Here is a 23,234-nt window from a genome sequence, read left to right as displayed (position 1 = left end):
GCCTATTAAGGCTTACATTGATCACTTCTGATGATCTACCCTATTAAAAGCAATCAGGATTGCTAGGTCCACCTTGTTAGAGGTTTTACAAACACACAATGAAGTATGCACTTAGTAAAGAGATTTTGAGAAAGACTATTAAGTCTACCTTGTTAAAGGATTTGGACTGGTTCACCTGTTAGAATGAAATAGTAGATCTCTGACTTACAACTGAATTGTTGATAGAGATTCCTCGAAATACTAACCACCTTTTGTGATGGATATATCTCTGGTGCTCCTTTTCGGGTATGGCCTTCAATATATACTTTATCTGTTGCTTGATCACATTGGCATTCTTACACACTTATGTTCATGAATTACACATTCACACACACACATTGGATATGATACAATACATTACATATATACCAATCCAATTTACATAATAACAAAGTTGGCCATTATACAAGATGACACCAATATTACAAAGTCAACCCACATGAAGACACTTAGGTTCTAAAGACTGACTTGGTGAAGTTTTGATACTTGGCGCACACTATCATTACTTGGCATCATCATGCACTCAATAGAAGTAGACGCTCGATCCATACTAATCACCTCAAAGTAGTCTCGAACTTGGTCTGCACTAGTGACTCGGTAAATAGTGTGTCACTTGACATAAACTGAATTACTAGTTTACCATGGCTTCACTCGATAAACACTAACCTCGCATATGGCTTGGTTAACACTAGCTTCACATCACTAAAATTGCTAGCTCGGTAGAAACTGCAAAGCTCATTAACCACTAGAGTGCTCGAGTTGAACTACTAGACTTCACACTGCCTAATTTTGCTCGATTTGAACTATTGCACGTCACATTAACTGAATTTTCTTGGTAACCACTGGAATGCTCAATGGTCACTAGAATTACATGGAAAACACTAAAGATTGTTCAATGAGCTTGGTAGCCATACAAAATTTGAATAAGTGTTGTCACTAATAACAAACTTGACTAATATGTCAACATCAAGATGTCGGGATTGGAATCATGCAACTTTTGTGGAAGATTACCCACTCTCTATAGGAGATAATTCAGGCAAAGTGTATGCTAGATGGGGGTATGGCTCCTAGTGACCTTGCCATTTACAATCACCTTAATTTTTACCTTTACTAACAGGCCCCAGTGGCTGGAGGCCAATGCTTCCACACTTTTCCTAGACTGACTAGGCGACTAGTGTAGCAATGAGTGAATTGTGAGGGGCGTTAGTCTCCTCCCTCGCCTAGACTTCTAAAAATCAACACTAATGGGTCTTCCCAAGGGAATCCTACTCCTCTTGGTATTGGGGGAGTGACTCATTGTAGCTCTGTTGAACTTCAATTTCTTTTTTCAGTACATAAGGGTTGTCATATTAATAATCTTATGGAGACTCTAGCAATTTTACATGCTACTAAACATTGTTTTCTGAGAGGATGGCACAAGATTATTTGTGAGTCTAAATCACAAGTGATTGTGAACCTTCTTACTTTGAAGGCACTTGCAGATGTTAGTTGGCACTTGGCCTAAGTTCTAAATCAAATTCTCCTCTTCTATAGATCTCCGGAGTTTGTTCATTTTACTTACATTCCTTGTGAATGGAATGGAGTTGCTGATTGTTTGGCTAAATAGGCTTTTGATGAAGCGCAAGATTAGAATATTATGAATATGGGGTAATTATCCTCTCAATTAGCTACTGGACTCAATGATCTTGTTGGTAGGGATAGAGCTCCTAGCTGAACTCTCCTTGTATCTCATTTTGTTTCGATAAAATTTTATCCCTCTTTTAATCATTTTAATAAGAAAAATGATTGAAATACATATAACTAGAAGAGACAAAGTAGACTTTTACATGCACATCACCTCACTATTGTTTCCAAGGAGATACAAACAAACCCACGGATTGTCAAAGCTTTGGAGAAAACCATATATTGCGTTAAAGCTAAAATCTGGTACGCCGCCATTTATCAACAAGGCTTTAATGAAACGTGTCCTAAATGTATACTAGAATGCTTCGGCTTAAATAGGAAGGTAATGATAATGATAAGATGGTCATGGGCCCTTTCCGCTTTATACACTTTCCCTGGTCATCTTGTATTGTCAAATCATCTCATACCTTCTTCAATTTCAACAGACGAGATAACACATTGCGACCAAGGGGAACGTATCACTCTTACCACCATCATTATATTACACAGTGTCATTCATGAAATGACATTCTTCTTGTCCAATGGTTCAATCATAATTACAGTCATCTTGTCCAATGGTTCAATCATAATTACATTCATCTTGTCCAATGGTTCAATCATAATTACATTCATCTTGTCCAATGGTTCAATCATAATTATCGTTCTCTACTTTCCCTTGTCAATACTATTCGAACTACATTCACCAATAGCTATTTTAAGAAAGAAAACACATTCTTCTAGGATTTCTTCCTTGTTCACTTTGACACATTTAATCTCGAATTTTTTTTTTTCAAGCACGGTTCAGTTTAATCCATCACCATCTTTTTGCCAGGCCCAATGAGAAGATACAGGCTTTATCAGCGAGAAGGCAATCAGAAGAAAGACGATAAAGTTGCACTTGATTGATACCCATTGAAAATAAACAGCATGGAAGGTGTGTAGGACAAGCAAGGCACCCTTTCAATGGCAGTCCTTATCACCAACATATAGCTGTTGGTACACCAATTATTTCCCTTGGTTCATTTTTGCAATGGTTAATATTAATGGGTCAACTTACAATTCTTTCTTCTTTACTCAGCTGGTTTTGAGGTTGACACTCCCATTGCATTATAGAAGAGGTGCGAGGAGAGTCTGAGATCAGATGCAGGGGAGTTTGGGTCAAATGTTAGTGAAGATCACAAATCATAACAACAGGAACCAGGTATGGATCATTACACCCAAAATATATATATACTTACAGACAATCTTTTCATTTTCTGGGTTTATGTAGGTTTATGATTTAGTACACAGGCCTAATATCAGTAGTATTTCAGTCTCTATACACAGGAATATGCAATTGACAATGGATTATCACAGAGTTAGATTTCAGTGGTTGTTTTCTAATTATGGGCTTTGAAATAATGGTATTTCCAAATAGAGGATAGACCCAGATTGATATGTAACCATCTTAACTGTATTCTGTCATGAAAATTGAGCATCTTAATTGTATTGTAGAGTTGAAATCAATGTTGTTGGTCATTGATTGACATGCTAGTAGTATCTTAATTGTAGTGTGTCATGAAAGCTGAGCATAGGAATATATATTCTCATTTTGTCCCTAAAATGAGCTTATGTCCATTCCAGAATATAGCTGTTATGTCATATACTCTTCACCAAACAAAGCTTAAACCCTGTTCTTCAGAAATGGTTCAAGATAAAATTATAGCTAGATTAGAAAAGACCCTGTTTTACTTTTCAGGAGTAAATTTAGATTTATAAAGAAAATGTTACTAGTTTGACTTCAGAAATCTCTAACAATCTCACTCAATGTAGTAGTCGATAGCATTGCGAAAGTGATCTAAAAATTTCCTTAAAGGAAAATTGAAAACAGAAAAATTTATTTATTGAGAAGTCTGTAGCAGCTGCGTACCTCCATTGCAAATGTCTCCACACAGCTGTTGTGTAATGCAATAAATAGCTTTTTATAGTAGTCGCGTTAGTCTGCAAGCATCTTTCTGTATAATCTATGGCTTTTTCATTTCTGTTTTGTTTTCTAGTAGAAGCTATGCAATTGTTCCAAACGTTGCATATGACATCTGAAGTAGATCTCCTACATTCTACGACATGGAGAACTATAATATCCATACACTTTTGAGATGACATATGTTTTTCATACTTTTATTTACTGAATTATTATGTGCAACCTCAAACACAAAATTCATGTTTATACTTTTAAAATTATATTTCACTCTAAGAAGGCTATGTAAAGTTATGCAGTCAATTAGTTTCTATTCACAAATCTAGACTAACATTATACTAAAATAATAATTATATTTATATGTTAGTCTTTTTTTAAAAATTCAATTATTCTAATATTTAATTAAAGTTAAATTATTTGTTCAATTCTTTATTGTGTTCTTTTATAAATAATTTCATTAATTGTTACAATATGTAAAATTATTTTTATTTGAATAACACCCCATCTTGTTTAAAAAATTATTTAAACAATTTTTTTCTAAATCTTGACTGCTTTCATATATGTTCATACATTTTGAAAACTTCATCTTCCATTGATACTTCCCTTATTGAAACATAGTTGATGAACTCTAATTGCATCAAACTATAGACAAATATATTTTTACATAAGTCATAAGTTAGTTTAGTAAATTTTAGATTTTTATAGAAGAAAAAAGGCCAATTTCATATCATTTAAAATAGCTTCCTCAGAGAGAAACCCTAATGCTTGATGCTCTATAGACAAAATATACATATTTGAAGCAATATTTGTATTCATTCATCTATCCTTGTATGATAGTGCATGTAGTTCACGTATTAATTATTTTACTTTTTCATCATAGATTATGAAATGATTTTGTCTTTGTTTTCCCTTGGTTGGCTTTCTATGGAGATGTTGTGTGGATGGCCAATTATTTTTGGGTGTGGTTTGCGTTTGATATTGTGAGAAGTGACGAAAGTTTTGGGTTGTGCTTGACAATTTCCTTCTACGGTTTCCTTTACTCTGTAGGAGACTATTTCCTATGGCCAAAGTTTTGTGGTGGTAAATCCTACTATGATGCTATTGGTGTGCTCTTGGAGTACTAGTGGGGGATCTCCTAGGTTGGGTCCCTCTATGCTTTTGCACTTGGATCACTCAGGTTTAGTTGCAGAGCCATCCTAATTTGGGGGAATGGTGGTTCTTCCTTGGTGGGAATTTTTGGTTCTCCCATTTTAGCTTGTTGTTGGAGGCTTGGTAATTTTTTTGTTAGATTGTTGGTGCTTCTTCCTCAATCTCATATTTGGGCTCTCCTTTTTTGCAGTTTTCCTCTTGGATGCCAGGTGGATGCTATTAGTTTTCAAGCGATGTCCTTGGCTCCTTAGTTTTGGTTAAGAGATTTCTTCTTTTGTGTGGATTTTCCCCTATTAGAGTTAGGATATTCTTTCTTTTGATCTTATTGTGGACTTTACATGCTCTCTCCTATTTCATCACCTAGTGATTTTTTAGAGGTGAATTCTTTTAATTTGTCTCAATGGTTCTTGCTGGAAGTTTGTTGGTTTGAAGGTTGTTTCCCATTGCTATCTCTTTAGCACTCTACACATATTAAGGTGGAATTATATTGTGTAGAAAAAGTTGATGAGGAGTTTGATATAATAGATCCTTTTGTTATTTCTTGGCTTAGAAAAGGTCTTATTTGGGGATGTTCTTCCTCTCAATTTTTCTTGTCAAGGTGGGAACGCTTGTGTTAGTTTGAGGTGACTAATCATGGAAGTATTGAACATACTTCATATAATTATTAATTATAACCCTAAAGCAATAAAAATACTTGTATAAAATGGCTTAGGGTTAGGGATTTTTCATAAGGTGTGATGCAAAAATTACTTCTCGCGGAGGTATTGAGTTGTAAGGGATTATGGATTGTAATCGGGTTGTAATCACTAGATCATAATAATATTGGACTTTCTATTTGGTGGACGTAGCTCGGGCATTGGGTGAACCACGATAAATCTTGGCATCTTGTGTTCTCTTCTATGCGATATATTATTTTATGTTATTGCTTATATATTCATGTAATTATTATTTCTATCTGTGGTTAAATCCTAACAAGTGGTATCAGAGCCTAGTTGTTTTTCAGTTGTCCTATGTAGGAAAGTCTTACAGTTGAGTGGGAGCAATGGAAGATGAGGGTAAGCTAAGGGTTGAAAAGTTTAATGTGTAGAACTTTCAGTTATTGAAGATGCAAATGGAAGATTATCTTTATTAAAAGGATTTATGGAAGCCATTGGAAGAAAAAATCAAGAATCATTGATCTATAACAAATGATGACTGAGATCTTTGAGACAGAAAGACACTTGAAAGCATTTGATTATGCCTAGCACGATCAATGGCATTTAATATTACAAAAGTAAAGATGACATAAGAGTTGATGCAAACCCTAGCAAAACTATATGAAAAGCCCTCCGCTTCAAATAAGGTATTTCTCATGAAGCATTTGTTTAATATGAAAATGGTAGAAGGTGGATTTGTTGCAGATCATTTAAATGAATTTGATATTATTACTAGTCAGTTATCTTCTATGGGTATTAATTTTGATGAAGAAATTAGGTCTATCTTGATTTTGTGTTCTTTGCGTGAAAGCTGGAATGGCTTGGTAATGGTTGTGAGTAATTTTATTTCTGGATCTAATACTCTAAAATATGATGATGTGATTAGTGTTATTTTGAGTGAGGAAGCTCATAGGAAAACCTCAGGTGGATCTACATTAGGAAGTGCTTTGATTGCACAAAGTAGAGGTGAAACGACTAAAAGAGGAAATAATTTTGATAATCGTGAGAAATCAAGAGGAAAGTCAAAAGGGAAGAGATCTCAATCTAGAGGACCAAGAGATTGTTTGTACTATGGAAAACTAGGGTATAAAAAAAAATATTTTGGACTCAAAAGAATAATGAAGGAGATAAATCAAAAGGGAACAAGGAGGCAAATGTGATAAATAACAAATCCAAAGAGGATTCTTTTCTCCTGTCTTTAAAAAGTGTTGATGATTCATGGGTTTTAGATTCTGGTTCTTCATTTCATGCTACACCTCATAGAGGTTATTTTATTGATTAGGTCCAAGAGAATTTTGGAGTTGTTTATTTGGGGGATAATGAACCTTGTCATATTGTTGGAAAGAGAAAAGTTAAGATTAAGTTGCAGAATGAGAATCATTGGCTACTACATGAGGTAAGACATGTTCTAAGGCTGTGTAGGAATTTAATTTTAACAAGGCAACTTGGTGATGAGGGTTGTGTAGTTATTTTTAATGATAAAAATTGGAAGGTTTCAAAAGGCTCCCTTGTAGTAGCAAAAAGTGTGAAAGTAGGCACCTTATATCTTTGTATAGGTCATATTGTTCCTCTACTTTGATTGTTTCAAAGAAAAATGAATGTTTAAGAACAATTGTTGTAGTTGAGTAGGGAGAACAAATAGTAGTTGTAGATTCTGATACAGCACTGTGGCACAACAAACTTGGGCACATGAGTGAGAAAGGTATGAAAGTACTTCATTCAAAGAAAGTTTTACATGGTCTAAAATGTGTTAATATGGATTTTTGTGAAAGTTGTGTGTATGAAAAATAAAAAGAGTGAGTTTTGTGAAGACTAGGAAGGAAAGGAAAAATGAGAGATTATAAGTTGTGCATACAAATGTATGGGGACCAACTCAGGTGTTTTCCCTTGGCAGCTCTCATTATTATGTTAATTTATTAATGATGCAACTAGAAAATTTTGGGTTTATTTCCTTAGATAGAAATCTAATATATTTCAAACTTTTAAGAAATGGAAATGCTTGATTGAAATGAGACTAGTAAGAAATTAAAATGTCTTAAATCTGATAATGGTGGTGAGTATTGCAGTCATGAATTTGAAGATTATTACTCCACTATTGGTATTCATCAACAAAAAATTGTTCCAAGGACTCCACGGGAAAACGGAGTGGCTGGACGCATGAATATGACTATAATGAAGTGTGCAAGAAGTATGAGGTTGCATGCAAGGTTTCCCTTAAACATGTGGGTGGAGGTTGTCAATACTATTAAATATTTAACTAATAGAGGTCCCTCTACTCCTTTAGCTTGTGGTATTCTAGAGGAAGCATGGACTGGTAAGAAGGTGAGTTATTCTTTTCTCAAAACCTTTGGTTGTGAAGTATTTGCTCATATAGATTCTGAAAATAGAGCCAAGCTAGAAGCTAATTCAAAAAAATGTGTATTTGTTAGATATTCCATTAATGAACTTGGTTATAGGCTTTGGGATTTCGCAAATCATAAAATTGTAAGAAGTAGAGATGTCATATTCAATGAGAAAGTCTTGTGCAAAGATCTGTTTTAGGAACATGAGAAGAAAGAAAATTATTATGTAGTGTTGGATGATACTCCAAAAGATGATGTTCCAACAATTCCTCATGATGTGCAACAACCGCAACAACAAATACCACACACGCATAAATGTTAGATGGTCAACAAGCTTAATAAGACCTCTAGAAAGATTTTCTCCTTCTTTGTATTCTATTTTACTTACTAATGCTGGTGAACTTGAATGTTATGATGAAGCTATGCAAGTGGATACTAAGATTCAGTAAGAGTCTACAATGAAAGAGAAAATGGACTCTTTGTTGAAAAATAAGACTTGGGATTAATGCAAGTTTCTTGCAGGTAAAAGGGCTTTACAAAATAAATGTTTTTATAGGTTAAAAGAAGAGGATGGAGGTAAGAAAATATTTAAAGTTAGTTTATTTGTAAAAGGATTTGCACATAAAAAGGCATTAATTTTCATGACGTATTCTCTCATGTTGTTAAGATGACTTCTATTTGCACTATTTTAAGTATTGTCACTACTGAAGATTTGCATTTGGAGCAACTTGATGTTAAAACAAACTTCATTCATGGTGATTTAGATGAAGAGATATATATGGATCAGCCATAGAGATTTGAGGTCAAAGGTAAGCAGAACTTAGTGTGCAGGTTGAAGAAAAGTTTATATGGCTCGAACCAAACACCTTGGCAATGGTATATGAAATTTGACAATTTGATGCATGAGCATGGATATAGTGGGTGTCATTTAGATCATTGTGTTTACTTTATGAGGTTGGATGATGACAACTAAATTATTTTATGTTTATATGTTGATGATATACTTGTAGTTGGGTCTAACATGGATCATATTAAAGGGTTGAAATGCCAGTTGGCACATGCATTTTCTATAAAGGATTTGGGGCCAGCAAAACAAATCCTTAGTATGAAGATTTGAAGAGATAGGAAGAACAAGAAATTGACTTTATCTTAGGCTGATTATATTGAGAAGGTGTTGCAAAATTTCTCTATAGAGAATGCTAAAGCTATCATCACACCTTTACCTAGTCATTTGAAGTTGACTAAGGAGATGTGTCCCAAGACACAAAAAGAGGAGGATAAGATGTCTACGGTACCTTATGCTTTAGCTATAAGAAGCTTGATGTATGCTATGCTATGTATAAGGCCAGATATTGCACATGTAGTGGGAGTCATTAGCAAGTATACGAGTCATCCAAAAACTGAGCATTGGAATGCAATCAAATGGATTCTTAGATATTTGACAAGTACATCCAGTAATTGTTTACACTTTGGGGCCTCTACTACTAATTTATATGGATATGTTGACTTAGATTTGATAGGGGATATTGATACTAGGTGGAGTACTAGAGGTTATGTATTTACTGTTGGCGAGGTAACTATGAGTTGGGTTTCTCATTTGCAAAAGGTCACTATAGAGGCAGAGTATGTTGTTGCTATAGAGGCAACCAAGAAGATGATATAGCTTCATTTCTTCCTAGAAGAATTGGGACACCCTTAGAGTGATAAAATTTTTTTTTTATAAATAGTCAAAGTTCCATTCATCTTTCAAAGAACTATGCTCCACATTCAAAGACAAAACACATACAGTTGTGGTACCATTTCAATTAGTCAGTTTTGGATGATGGATAGTTAAAGCTAGACAAGATACATATAGATGAAAATCTAGTGCATATGTTTACAAAGGTAGTGACAAGGGAGACGTTGAACTCCTCTTCAACTTTGGTTGGTCTTCTAGACTAAGTAGAATAAATAAACAATAGAGTCTAAGGCGATTTGATCCAGGTGGAGCCTCATGGTGTAGCGACATAGCTACAGGATCAGTCTTCAAGTGGGAGATTATTACTTTGTGGTGACTAATTAGGGAAGTACTCTACATACTTGATAAAAATTGTGGGCCCTATTTTATTCGGATTTTGGGCTGACATGTAATTATTAATTATAACTCTATAGTGGTAAAAATACTTGTATAAAAGGGCTTAGGGTTAGGGGTTTTTCATAGGGTGTGATATGAAAATTGCTTCTTGCGGCAATATTGAGATGTAAGGGATTGCGAGTTGTAATTAGATTGTAATCACTAGATCGTAATAATATTGAACTTGTTATTTCATGGACATAACCTAAGGATTTGGTGAACCACGTTAAATCATGGTGTCTTGTATTCTCTTCTGTGCAATAGATTATTTTATGTTATTTTTTATATTTCCATGCAATTGTTATTTCTTCTATGGTTAAATCCTAACACCTTGTTATTGAGGTTGAAGGAATTTTTTGTGGGAAGTTAGATAATGTCTCCTTATTCTTCAATGTTACTTTCTCTTGGTGGGTTTTGTGTTTTCCTTAAAACCTCTTTCATCCATTTAGGTTTATTTTTTCTCCTTATCTAATGAAGCTAGATTTTATTGAGGGAGTTATTATAGTCTCAACTAAGGATGATTTTGTCATCCTTTCCTCCATCTAGGTTATGGGTGTCGAGTTAAATCCAAGGTCTAGATAGCTACGAAGAATTTTTCATTTTCTTCAAGATTTAGTTGGTTCTAAATATGTACTATCATGTTGGGAATTGTGATGTAGTAAAAGATTTTTGGGTTGGGGGTTTTTGGGTATGGTAGACTACAGGTTTTGGGGCTTCTCAATTCCAAGGAGGAGTCAAGGTCTTTCTTGGAAAAATATTTTGAGGGACTCGATTGGTTTAGTTTGATGGTTTAGGAAGCCATATTTTCTCATTTAGATGTTTTGGGGCACCTCAAACCCCAATTTATTTATATGTAGTAGATTTTCTCTATATGAGACTAGCATTGTTCATTAGTTTTCCTCAGGCCGCCTAGTCTTTATTTGTCAATATTTTTCTTCGTTGTAGATCATTGGTTTATGTTGGGTTGCTAGAATTTTCATTGTCATATCTATGACAAAATTTCATGTTAGATGGCATTCTATTTTCTGGATAAAATCTATTTTAAAAGGGTTTTGGGACCCCAAAAATCTTGTTTTACCTTAATTGAAAATATAGTTGGACCTATAGTAGAGAGTCCTACTTGAAAGACATTATCAATATGTATTAATGGTGGAAAAATAATAGAAAACAACTATTTTCAAGGGTTTATTTTTTAGTGGATATGACTCTAAAATAACTTTCAATGAATGTAAACATATGTCAAAGATCTTTCAAGTTTTAAGTACTTCAATATTTTTTATGTCATGAAATTGACCTTTGTTTGAAGGTTCCTAGTAGCTGATGAAAATTTGAAAAAAAAATTGGTGCAAGAATCTTTTGGTGATGAAGGGTGCTCCCCTTAATACCAAACAAAGAAATTATAGCAATTAGCAAGAACAAAATATGGGATTCTTATTATCACCGCAAATGCAAAATTACAAAGTTTTGAAATACAATATGAAAACACACATAGACAATTTTTGTACAGGACTTGAGCCACAAACTACCACCTAGAATTGCCTAAAAATAATATATCCCTTCCTTCAATAGGCAATTTATCACTACCCTGAAAGGTTCTAGACATAAACCCTAGCTGTTGAGGCTGAGAAAACCCCAATTAAAAATTATTTCCTAAATTATTACATAGGGTAGGCCTTGATTATATTTGTAGCTACCCCAACTTTCATAGGCCATAACTTTCAAATTGTGCGTATAATTTTCAACTATAAGCACTTTTCAGAATTGTCATCTCTTGAACTACATTGCCTAACATGCCCAAGCACCAGTCAACCCAGGAACGACATTGTTCTGATGCCTCTAATGGCTTGAAATCTAAGATCAAAGGTTTTCTACCCAGAAACCTCAATAAATTCTACAATACATATAGTATGACAATGCAACAACTCCATTAGAAGGCTAATATACCTAAGATGAACCTCCACCTATGAAATTTGGACATTCTGAGATCAGATGACCCACTTACTAAAGACAGTAAGCTTCCATTAATAGTAACTCTATTTGATATAGCCCTTATTCAAAATGAGAAAAAAAAGATATTTTTAGGTGATGCAATCTTTCCCTTACACCTAGGATGCTCGTGCATCACTTTTTCATATTGTCTTTTCTCTCTATGTTATTGCATCTATAGTATCTAGTGCATTTCCCTTCATTGATACAGTATTTGATTTTCCTATATTAGGTTTTTTTGAGTGTGGTGTTTCCACTTGAGCTTCTAGCAGTAAGGGTGGGGAAGAGGCTTTAGATGAAACATTTTGTAGTTTTTCTATAGGCACTCAAGTGACAGTTTGTTTATATAGGCTTTATCCTTGTCTCTTGTCATATTTTTGTGTAGATAAATGAGGATAGAAAGGTTGGATTAAATCATTAATATTTATTTTTCCTCTAATGGAGTTATTTTTTGGTTCAGATATATTTGTGTGTACTCCCTAAGCTACATGCTTAAGTTTTGCAATACTCACTTGCTAGCATTATTCATATTTACCTGATAGCTAAAGGTTTATTTTTCATAGAATTTGAGAATGTATAGTTAGGAAATTAAATTGTGTGCCCGATTCATTTTAGTTGGAAGGAAAGCTACATGCTAATGGTAAAACCATAAAAAAATTATTTCAATCCTACTTCAAAGATATTTGATAAGATTCTAAATTGGATTTATCTTCCTTATCTCCCTATTCGTCTTTAGGTTGATTATCTTTTTGAGGAAGTTGGTAGTGTTCTTGGGGATTTTAGTATGGAGGATGACGAGTCATATAACATTATTCACTATACTATTGATGGCATTCTAGTTGAGGTGGATGTTTTTAAAGGATTTCCTACTAAGATCTCAATCAAATCTTTTGAGGGCTATTGGGTTCAAAAAATTTACCGTGAAGGGATTTCCTTTAGGTGTAGAAGATGATACAAAATTGGTGATATAGTTGAGCATTTTGGGTTATAAAGGAATATTTGATAGGCTTCATGGTGGAATGACACTTGAAATAAGCATTACTCATTTAAGAGAAAATTTTGAAATTAAATAATCTTCTCTCATGTGGTAGAGAAAGATATTGTGATTTCTTCTTAGCCTAATTTGGCAACTTCTAGTTTGGTGGTTTACATTGGTTTATAGTCTCATGCCCCACCCATTTTCTCTCCTATGGTGAATGGAAACAAGGTCCTTTCATGTCTTCTTATTGTGACTTTTCTATGGTTATCAACTCTATTTTTGTTGTTCTTGTTAAGAGAAACTATGGTTTTACTTTTGAGATGATGGGTATTTCTTAGTCAGTTCTATTTCTCACTATGTTCTCATTCATGAAACAGGTTTGTTGGTCTGAAAGGATGTTGAGACCAGGGTGGAAGAGGGTTGGATTAATATAAAGCAAAATAAATCTATGATGTCTACACCCTCTTCTAACATGACTATTTTTTCCCCATAATGGATGTGGTAATTGTAAGTCTTGAAGCTTCCTTGTTGTGTCCATACTTAAGCTTGAGTTTTCTTTGGTCTTTTCTCTTCTTTATGGTTTCTTGGTGGACTTCTAAATACATCATTTGTTTCTAGTTGTGGGGGCCCTTTTCATATTTTAAATTTTTTTTTTTAACTATTTGTTTGGTGCTCTTTCCTATTATATGTTATCTAATTATTTTATAATGGGTTTTTGAGTCCCTTTAAACCTTTATTTTGTGAAATAGAAAAAACATTATTGAACAACTCTTCATTAATCTTTAATTCAATCCCATAGAAACATATGGTTTCTTCAATCTAGCTTTGATGTAGGAGCATCCTTACGTCATTGGAAATCTTGCATCAGCCAAAAATATTTCCTTCTAATTTATCTATTTCTTGTTCATTTGGTTGTTTTTTCTATTGTTTAGGTAAAAAAAAATTAGATTGGCTCATTATCATACATTATCCTTATAGTATGGTAAAGGTATCATAAGTTCCTATGTTTTTATTTACAACTTGTTCTAAGGTTTTGAAATTAAATTATCTTATAATCAAGCTCATCCTATTGTTGGCTTTTCTGATTCTAATAACCACGTTGGCAAGATTTAGCTTGTGATGGGATCTCTAGTCATGTGAAACCAATTGATAGCTTAAAGTATGTTGTTATTTATGTGGCTAACCCTCTTAGGCTTCTATATGACACAATGTCTATACTTGGGGTTGTCCTTATGGATTTGGGTCCTAGCCTATATGTTGTAATACATTTCATTTTTCTTATTGTTGACTGTATAAGATGACTTGTGGTTGGCGATCACGCATATAAGTAGAGAAGTAGTCCTTATTTTAGAGAGTTTTAAAAGAGGGATGATATCTTGAAGGATAACACTTGGTTTAGTAAATAGTTAGGTTGATATACCTAGAATGTAAGAAGGCTTACATCCTTAATTTGAAATATGGATTTGTAGGGTAGCTTGATGATGATTAAAGTTCTTGTTTCCTTATTGGTTAGTGTTATTGTTTCTCCAAGTTGTCATTTTTATTGTGTTGTTTCTTGCACTCCAAAATTGGACAACTCCTAACAAGGAGTTTTATGACCTTGACTGCATCAAGTGGTATCAAAGAAAATCTTTAATTCTTTGTTTGTAGATCTAGAATCTTGAGCTTTAAAAGTTGGTTAGTCATTTTTTCAGGGTGAGAGTTTTGAACATGGTCCACATCAACTAATGGCTTGCACAAGGTCATTAGGATTATTGTTTTTAGTTGTCTCATATTACATATATAATAATAGTAACAAGGAATTGAGAAAATCGAGTTTTGGAGATTGTAAAACTTAGAATCATTGTTGTTAGGTAGAAAAATATCGGTATGACCTACAATTGCATAGGGTTGCACAAAGAAGAGGTAGTGAATTATTTGAGTCGAAAGAAGATGATTCCAAGAATAAGAATAATTTCTTGAGTAATATTGTTGATTTTTCTAGATTTCTTGTTGGTGTACAAGTAAATATAGCAATTAGATTGAATAACTTAAGGAGATTGAAAGCCTAGTTTTCTTTTGTTAATAATTCTTTCAAGTTCCTTAGAACATTCACCTTTTGTATATCTAATTCCCATCATATCTATCTTAGGTTTCTACAAAATGAATTTCTCATAAAGTTTTTCAATGCTTGAATACAACTCATCATGATGTAACTTAGTTTGAACAAGCCCTTCTTTAATAATATTAGTTTACTTCTCCAAACTTGGTATTAGATGAACAAGAGCATATGAGATCAATTTTATCCAGATTAGAATCAACACATTGTCTAAGGATATAACATGGTTGAGCCTCTCAAAAAGATTGTATAGGTTGGGTGTCAGACATCATAGACAACACCAGTGATGAATCATCTTCTTCATGAATTTTCCCTTCCCCTAGCCCAATAGCTTCCATCAAATAGGATGAGCCATAAAGTATCAAGTTTGAGTCCCCTATTTCCAAAACATTATTATTTGGGCATTCCCGCACCATTGGGAAAGTAAATAGCATTATGATATACTTTCCCACTAGTAACCTTACCCGCCTCATTCTTGTTCATTTCAACTAATTTATTCTTAGTTCCCATTTCTTTATAATTTTGAATGTTATCCTTGTTCTAGGGATGCTATTTCATCTAGTGACCTATTTTTTATAGATAAAACACACAAAGGGGATATATTCATATTCAATCATTTGGACTATCTTGCCAAGATTTGATACAATAAATAAAAAAGTATAGGGACCTATGTTAGATGCGCCCCCCCCCCCCACACACACACAAAGGAATGCATAAAAATCTAGACTTAGTTGGTGTCATTGCATCAATAGATAATAACTAGCACCAAAAGAGCTTGCAATGCCTTTAAACACATCTTCATTACATTATCCTAGAGGGAGTCCTAGAATGAAAATCTACACAAGTGTAGATGTAAATATAGAGTTGTTCATTTACATCTTGGTTGTCCAATTCTTTAGCTAAAGAATATACCTTCAAATTGTCTAGAGGCTCCTACATGAAATGCTGTTAAGGTCTTTGGTGTTGGAAATGATTGAAATGATCATAAGAAAAGTTGTTGGAATGATAAATGGAACTGGTAAAGAATGTTCTCAATCATTGTTTTGTCATTGATGTCAAACTTACTACTTGCAAGAATGACAATTGCTTTAGTGATCTAAATACTATCAATTAGTTGATTGTCAAGGAGGAGGCAATCAATAAGATGTAAGTAGAACACCTAGAGAAAGGTTGAAGTTATGATGTTGTAATGAAGTACAAGGATCAGCTAAGCCATTGATGAAAAAGTATGTTGATGACATATTATAAGACATAGAGAATTGGCACACTGAAACATATCAAAGATGTAATATTTTAGCTAAGAAATTTGTAAAGCTCAACTAAGTTCATTAGAGAGAAGGAGCCAAGCAAGCTAGTATGTGCCGAGCCACTTCCTAGTAAGTGCCGAGTAAACTTCAAGTGCCGAGCAAGTTCAAGTGTTGAGTAAACTTCAAATGTCGAGCAAGTTCAAATGCCGAGTAAACTTCAAATGTTGAACAAGTTCAAGTGCCGAGTAAACTTCAAGTACCGAGTAAGTTCAAGTGCCGAGTAAACTTCAAGTGCCGAGCAAGTTCAAGTGCCGAGTGATATCGAGTGCCGAGCAGAGATAGGTGCCGAGTAACACAGAGATGCCAAGCACTAGTAAAAATAATAGTGCAAAGTAACACAAAGATGCCGAACACCAGTAAATCAATAATGCCGAGTTGCTGCATTATTTTAAAAATCAAAGATTTGCCAGATCTAAGCCGACAAGGTTGTTATCTAGAAGTTTGTGAATTAAAATGAAAGATAAGAATGATGAGCTGGTGGCACAGAACACTATGTAAAAGATTTTTAAGAATACAAATGACGAAGTTTGAAGATAAGAACAAGATATGAGGTAGATACATTGTATCCTACCTAATCCATTTGAAACCCTAAAATTGGAAAGGGAGAAATGAGCGGCAAAGGCAAATTAGATTTCTATTTAAGGAGTCATAAGTCAATAAAAGAGAGAGAGAGAGGCAGTCAAGCATGAAAGCATGAAATATTGAAGGAGGTGCTAAAGAGATAAGAGAGCATAGAGACTCTGTTTCAGTAAGAAGACCCCTAATATGGATGCATTGGTACAATGAGTTAGAAGACTCAAGGAGACGAAGCTTGAGAAGAAGTCAAGCAGTCAAAGCTGAAGTGTTTGAAGCCAAGCATTAGGATTGAACTGAAAGTGTGATCTGAAATCTGCAAAGTATGTTGTAAGTTATATTAGATCAAAAGATCATTATCGTTACTTTCTAGCAATTGTAACAGTAAAGTTTAAATCCTATGGACTTAGGTTGGTTTAATAGCCATGAGATAAATCCTTTAATAGGGTGACATTCTAGGTGAATGTTCTAAAGTCCTTTAACCAGACCCATTCCTAACAGTTTGGTGAAATCCTCTAACAAGGTCACATTTAACAGTGTTTTATAAGCCTTTAACAGGGCAGGCTTTTAACAAGGCATCACTTTAGAAGAGTGAGAATCAAGTAGCATGTTACTAGTGGTTTTTCCCAAATTGGGTTTCCACGTAAATCATTGTGTCATGTGTTGATCTGTCATGTTTTATCTTTGCATGTTGATTTACTGTAACTTGCTAATGTGGTTGATTTAAAAGTTTGGATGGATGAAAAGTGTATGGATTCATAAAAAGTAGTGAAAAAGTATTAATAGGGCATTTGGACCTTGAATAACTAATTCACCCCCCCCTCTTAGTTATTCTAAAGAATTCTAACAATTGGTATTAGAGCCTTACTGCTGACTCAGTATAAAGGAACTATAAGCAGAAAAGATCAAAATGCCTAAGAGAGAAGTTCCCAAGCTCAATAAAGACAACTTTGTTGCATGGCAAAGCTTGATGAAGCTACATCTTGGATCCATAGGAGATTATGCCCAAAATTCAATTGTCACTGAACATGTAGATCCAACACGTGCTCCTACTGCAGAAGATATGAAAAACAAGCAAGAACACAATCAGACAATGCTGGAAATTGCCTCTGCACTCAGCTATGCTGAATTTGATGATATCAAAGGATGTGATACTGCATTCAAAATGTGGAAAGCCCTATCAAACATCTATGGAGGAGATCAGAATGTACAAAGAGCAAAAAGAGAAAGTCTCAAAGGAAAGTTTGATGACATGAAAATGGAAGAAAATGAGAACGTTGCTCAGTATGGTGCAAGAATAAAAGAAGTGGTAAGTGCAATAAGATGCTTGAATGGTCAATTGGATGAAGATATTGTTAATAGCAAGTTCTTAAGAACCTTGCTTCCTATCTATGCTATTAGAGTATCAGCAATACAAGAGCTAAGATGTATACCAGGAAACAATCTAAGTTTTGAAGAAATAATAGGTAGACTCACTGCATTTGAGTTATCTAATTTTGACAACTACAGACCAGAGATTGTTGAGTCTTCCTTTAAGGCCAAGTTATCACTGAAAGATGTTGAACAGGTGAAATCAAAGAAAGGAAAAAAAATGAAGTATGTATCCAGTGATAGTAGCACTGATGAGGAAGATGTGGAACAATTGGAAGCATTGCTTGCTAGAAGATCTCACAGAGGTAAAGGAAAATTAAAAGGTAAGATGCCTATCATTTGTTTCAATTGCAATGAAGTAGGTCATATTGCCACCAAGTGTCCACAGAAAAAAGATTACAAGGAAGGCAATAAAAAAAATTCTGAAAAGATGATGACAAGAGAGATTACAAAGAAAAAGGTAAAAAGTGTTACATTGTTGAAGAAAATTCTGATGATAATGATGATGAAGTTGTTTATATAGCCATGAAGGATCAATCTGATGAAGAAGAGCCCACAACATTGGTAACATATATGAACAAGAATGACAGATGGATTGTAGACAGTGGATGCTCACATCACATGACAAGAGACAAAAGTAAGTTTGTTAACTTTACTCAATATGATGGAAATTGTGTTAGATTTGGTAATGATGCTCCATTTCAAATCAAAGGAAAAGGTTCCATTAAGCTCACAGAACAAATTTCATGTGATAATGCATACTATGTTGAAGGATTAAACTACAATTTACTGAGTGTCTCACAGTTAGGCAATAGAGGATGCAAAGTAGAATTTGGAAACAAAACTGCAAAAATCTATGATACTGATGGTAAACTGATAGGAAAAGGAGATCAAACAAGGACTAATCTATTTTACCTTGATATGGATGATGTTTCTTGTTTTATTGCAAAATTTGATGATGAATGGTTGTGGCATATAAGATTATGTCATGTCAACTTTGACAATCTGGTCAACATCAGTAAAATGAAGAAAGTCAGAGGTTTACCAAAATTGAAGAAGCCTGATAATATCATGTGCAAACAATGTCAGCTAGGAAAGATGACTAAGTCAAGTTTCAAAAGCAAAAACTATACATCTAAAGAAGTACTTGAATTAGTTCATATTGACTTATGTGGTCCAATGGAAGTACAAAGCTATAGAGGAGATAAATACATAATGTTGTTTGTTGATGACTATTCCGGGATGATGACTATTATGTTCTTAAAACAAAAATTTGATACTTTTCAAATGTTCAAGTGGTATGTGGCTAGAGTTGAAAAGGAAATAGGAAAAAGCTTGAAATGCCTAAGATCAGACAGAGGTGGTGAATTCACATCAAATGAATTCAAGATATTCTATAATGATAAAGGAATCAAAAGACAAACGTCAGCTCCTAGTACTCCCCCACAGAATGGAATTGCTAAAAGAAGAAACAGATCTGTGATTGACTGTGCCAGAGCACTAATGATGGAAAAGACTGTTGCTCTAAAATACTGGAGAGAGGTTGTAAGTGTAGATGTTCATACACTAAACCGAGTACAAGTCAAGAAAGGTACAAATACTACACCGTTTGAATTATGGTATGGCCACTCACCCAATGTAAAATATTTCAAAGTGTTTGGTTGCAAATGTTTTATCTTTAAAGATGCTAGAAATGGAAAATTTGATGCAAAAAGCGATGAAAGCATATTCTTTGGTTATTCCACTAAAAGTAAGGCATACAAGTGTTTGAATATTAACACTAATAAAATTGTGGAAATTGCAAATGTAAATTTTGATGAGCACACAGAAGTCCAAGCTGAAGTACCAAAGAAAATGGAAGAATACAGAACATTTATGCATTCTTATGAAGGAATGACTGTTGATGAGGATGATGTCAATCAAATTGAAAATCAACAACAAGTATCAGTTTCAGCCGAGTCACAACTAGTGAATGCAGAGTTGCATTCAGAAGCCGAGTTGCAGAATGGAAAAAATGCACAATCTGATTCTGAAGACAGTACACATGATGAAGGACAATCTAACAACAAAGTGCATAGTGATCCTGAATCTGAAAGATCAAACATGGAAACAAGGACAGAGCCAAGATTATCCAAATATGTAAAAAGACATCACCCTTCTGAATAGATAATTGGTGACAAAGATGCAAGACCAATGACAAGGAATAGACTAAGACATGAATCATGTCTGATCAGCAAATCTGAACCCAAGACAGTATATGGTGCATTACAAGATGATAATTGGTGTAAAGCTATGGAAGAAGAAATTGATCAAATAAAGAAAAACAAAACCTAGAGTTTTGTTCCCAGACCAGCTGACAAGAATGTGATTGGCACCAAGTGGGTATTCAGAAACAAGCTAGATGAGAATGGTGAGATTACCAGAAACAAAGCTAGACTAGTATGCAAGGGTTATGCTCAAGAAGAAGGAATAGACTATGGGGAAACATTTGCCCCTGTTGCTAGAATGGAAGGAGTAAGAACTTTACTTGCATATGCTGCCTACAAAGATTTTAAAGTCTATCAGATGGATGTAAAATCTGCTTTCTTAAATGGTATACTAGAAGAAGAAGTCTACATTGAACAACTAGAAGGATTTCTTGATGAAAACAACAGGGATATGGTGTGTAAGCTACATAAAGCACTCTATGGTTTGAAATAAGCACCTAGAGCATGGTATGAGAGACTTCACAAGTATCTAGTGCAAATTGGATTTGAAAGAACTGATGATAACAACAACATGTACATCAAAGTAGAAGAAGGTAAAGACATTATTGTATCTAAAATCTTTGTGGATGACATAGTGTTTGGTGGAAAGGAAGTGCTTTGCAAAGGCTTTGCTGACAAAATGAAACATGAATTTGAGAGGTCTATGTTTGGAGAAATCAAATTCTTTGTTGGATTGCAAGTACATCAACTCAAACATGGTATATTTCTGACACAATCAAAATACATCAAAGAGATTCTTAAAACGTTTGGATTGGAGGAATTCAAACTAGTCAGCACACCAATGACAACAGGAAATAAGTTGTCCAAAAATGATGAATCAGCTGAAGTCAATCAAACAATGTACAAATCCATGATTGGAAAACTACAATATGTTGTACATAGTAGATCAGACATAGCATTAATAGTTGGAATAGTAGCTAGATTCTCTACTAATCCCAAAGAAAATCATCTAATAGTAGTAAAAAGAATAATGAGATATCTTAAAGGAACTGATAACTTTGGTCTATACTACAAAAAGAATGGAAAATTTGAGCTCAATGCATATACAGATGCAGATTGGGGAGGCAACATTGATGATAGAAAAAACACAAGTGGAGGTGCATTATTTCTAGGCAAAAGGCTAGTTACCTGGACTAGCAAGAAACAAACATGCATATCTCAGTCCACTGCAGAATCAGAATATGTGGTAGCAGCAGTCAATTGCACAAACATTGTGTGGCTCACACATCTATTAGAAGGAATGAAAGAAGAGGTAACAAAACCTGTGATATTGTATTGTAATAACACAAGTGCTATAAACATATCTAAAAATCTAGTAATGCATGCAAAAACCAAGCACATCGCAATCAAGTATCATTATGTTAGAGAACTGGTAGAAGACAAACAAGTGAAGTTGGAATACATTCACACAACGAAACAAACTGCAGATATCTTGACCAAACCGTTGCCAAAGGATGCTTATGAATATCTTAGAGGCAAGTTGGGGGTAATACCCCTAACTCAAGCAGTTTAAAGCAACAAGGAAGCTGCCCTGCATCACCAACAATGAATCATTGAAATATCAGAAGAATGATGCAGAGGATCATAGTAGGAGCAGGAACTCCAAATCAGTCACAAGCATGGTGACAGAGGGAGAAAACAACAAGAAGCAAAAGCTCATATTTTGCATAATAAAGATGCTACATCTTTGGCATTTATGTCAAAGAGGGAGAAATGTGCAAAAACCTGATCAATATATAAGAAAGACGGAGATATATGAGATAAGTAGTAAATGATGCAGCAGCAAAGAAATATAGTAGACAACGTATACAATCTTGGTGGTAACTAAGTTGATCAATTGATCAGTTTGGTTTGCCATCAATGCCAAAGAGGGAGATTGTTGGAAATGATTGAAATGATCATAAGAAAAGTTGTTGGAATGATATATGGAACTGGTAAAGAATGTTCTCAATCATTATTTTGTCATTGATGTCAAACTTGCTACTTACAGAAATGAAAATTGCTTTAGTGATCCAAATACTATCAATTAGTTGATTGTCAAGGATGAGGCAATCAATAAGATGTAACTAGAACACCTAGAGAAAGGTTGAAGTTATGATGTTGTAATGAAGTACAAGGATCAGCTAAGCCATTGATGAAAAAGTGTGTTGATGACATACTATAAGACACAGAGAATTGGCACACTGAAACATATCAAAGATGTAAGGTTTTAGCTAAGACATTTGTAAAGCTCAACTAAGTTCATTAGAGAGAAGGATCTGAGCAAGCTAGTATGTGCCGAGCAAATTCCTAGTAAGTGCCGAGTAAACTTCAAGTGCCGAGCAAGTTCAAGTGTTGAGTAAACTTCAAATGCCAAGAAAGTTCAAGTGCCGAGTAAACTTCAAATGCCGAGCAAGTTCAAGTGCCAAGTAAACTTCAAGTGCCGAGCAAGTTCAAGTGCCGAGTAAACTTCAAGTGCCAAGTGATATCAAGTGCCAAGCAAAGATAGATGCTGAGTAAGACAGAGATGCCGAGCACTAGTAAAACCAATAGTGCCGAGTAATACAGAGATGTCGAACGTCAGTAAATCAATAATGCCGAGTTGCTGCATTATTTTTAAAATTGAAGATTCGCCAGATCTAAGCTGACAAGGTTGTTATCTAGAAGTTTGTGAATTAAAATGGAAGATAAGAATGATGAGCTGGTGGCACAGAACA

The 23,234-nt window shown here is 34.3% G+C and overlaps 1 protein-coding gene across 26 annotated transcripts in view; it reads left to right on the top strand.

Moving 5' to 3' along the window:
- Nucleotides 1–23,234, top strand: part of LOC149573232 (uncharacterized) — a 408,940-nt gene that overhangs the window by 233,415 nt on the left and 152,291 nt on the right. For 17 of the 26 annotated variants that reach the window (XR_016360059.1, XR_016360056.1, XR_016360053.1 and 14 more), the window contains exons 2-3: nt 2,534–2,635; nt 2,780–2,902. Coding sequence is in view for 6 of the 26 variants with exons in the window: in XM_089814417.1 (XP_089670543.1) it covers nt 17,811–18,794 (984 nt within the window). In the remaining 20 variants the exon portion in view is untranslated. Of the gene's footprint in view, nt 1–2,533; nt 2,698–2,779; nt 2,903–3,014; nt 3,420–13,299; nt 18,934–23,234 lie in introns of those variants that run through there. The other 9 variants (XM_089814417.1, XM_089814418.1, XM_089814416.1 and 6 more) reach the window with 5 other exon arrangements.

Source organism: Cupressus sempervirens, chromosome 2, assembly GCF_028749045.1.
Source record: "Cupressus sempervirens isolate cs-2001-9-10 chromosome 2, ASM2874904v1, whole genome shotgun sequence".
In the NCBI taxonomy this organism is placed as follows: domain Eukaryota; kingdom Viridiplantae; phylum Streptophyta; class Pinopsida; order Cupressales; family Cupressaceae; genus Cupressus; species Cupressus sempervirens.
The sequence above is the reverse complement of the archived record's forward strand: the minus strand, read 5'-3'. Positions and strand labels throughout refer to the sequence as shown.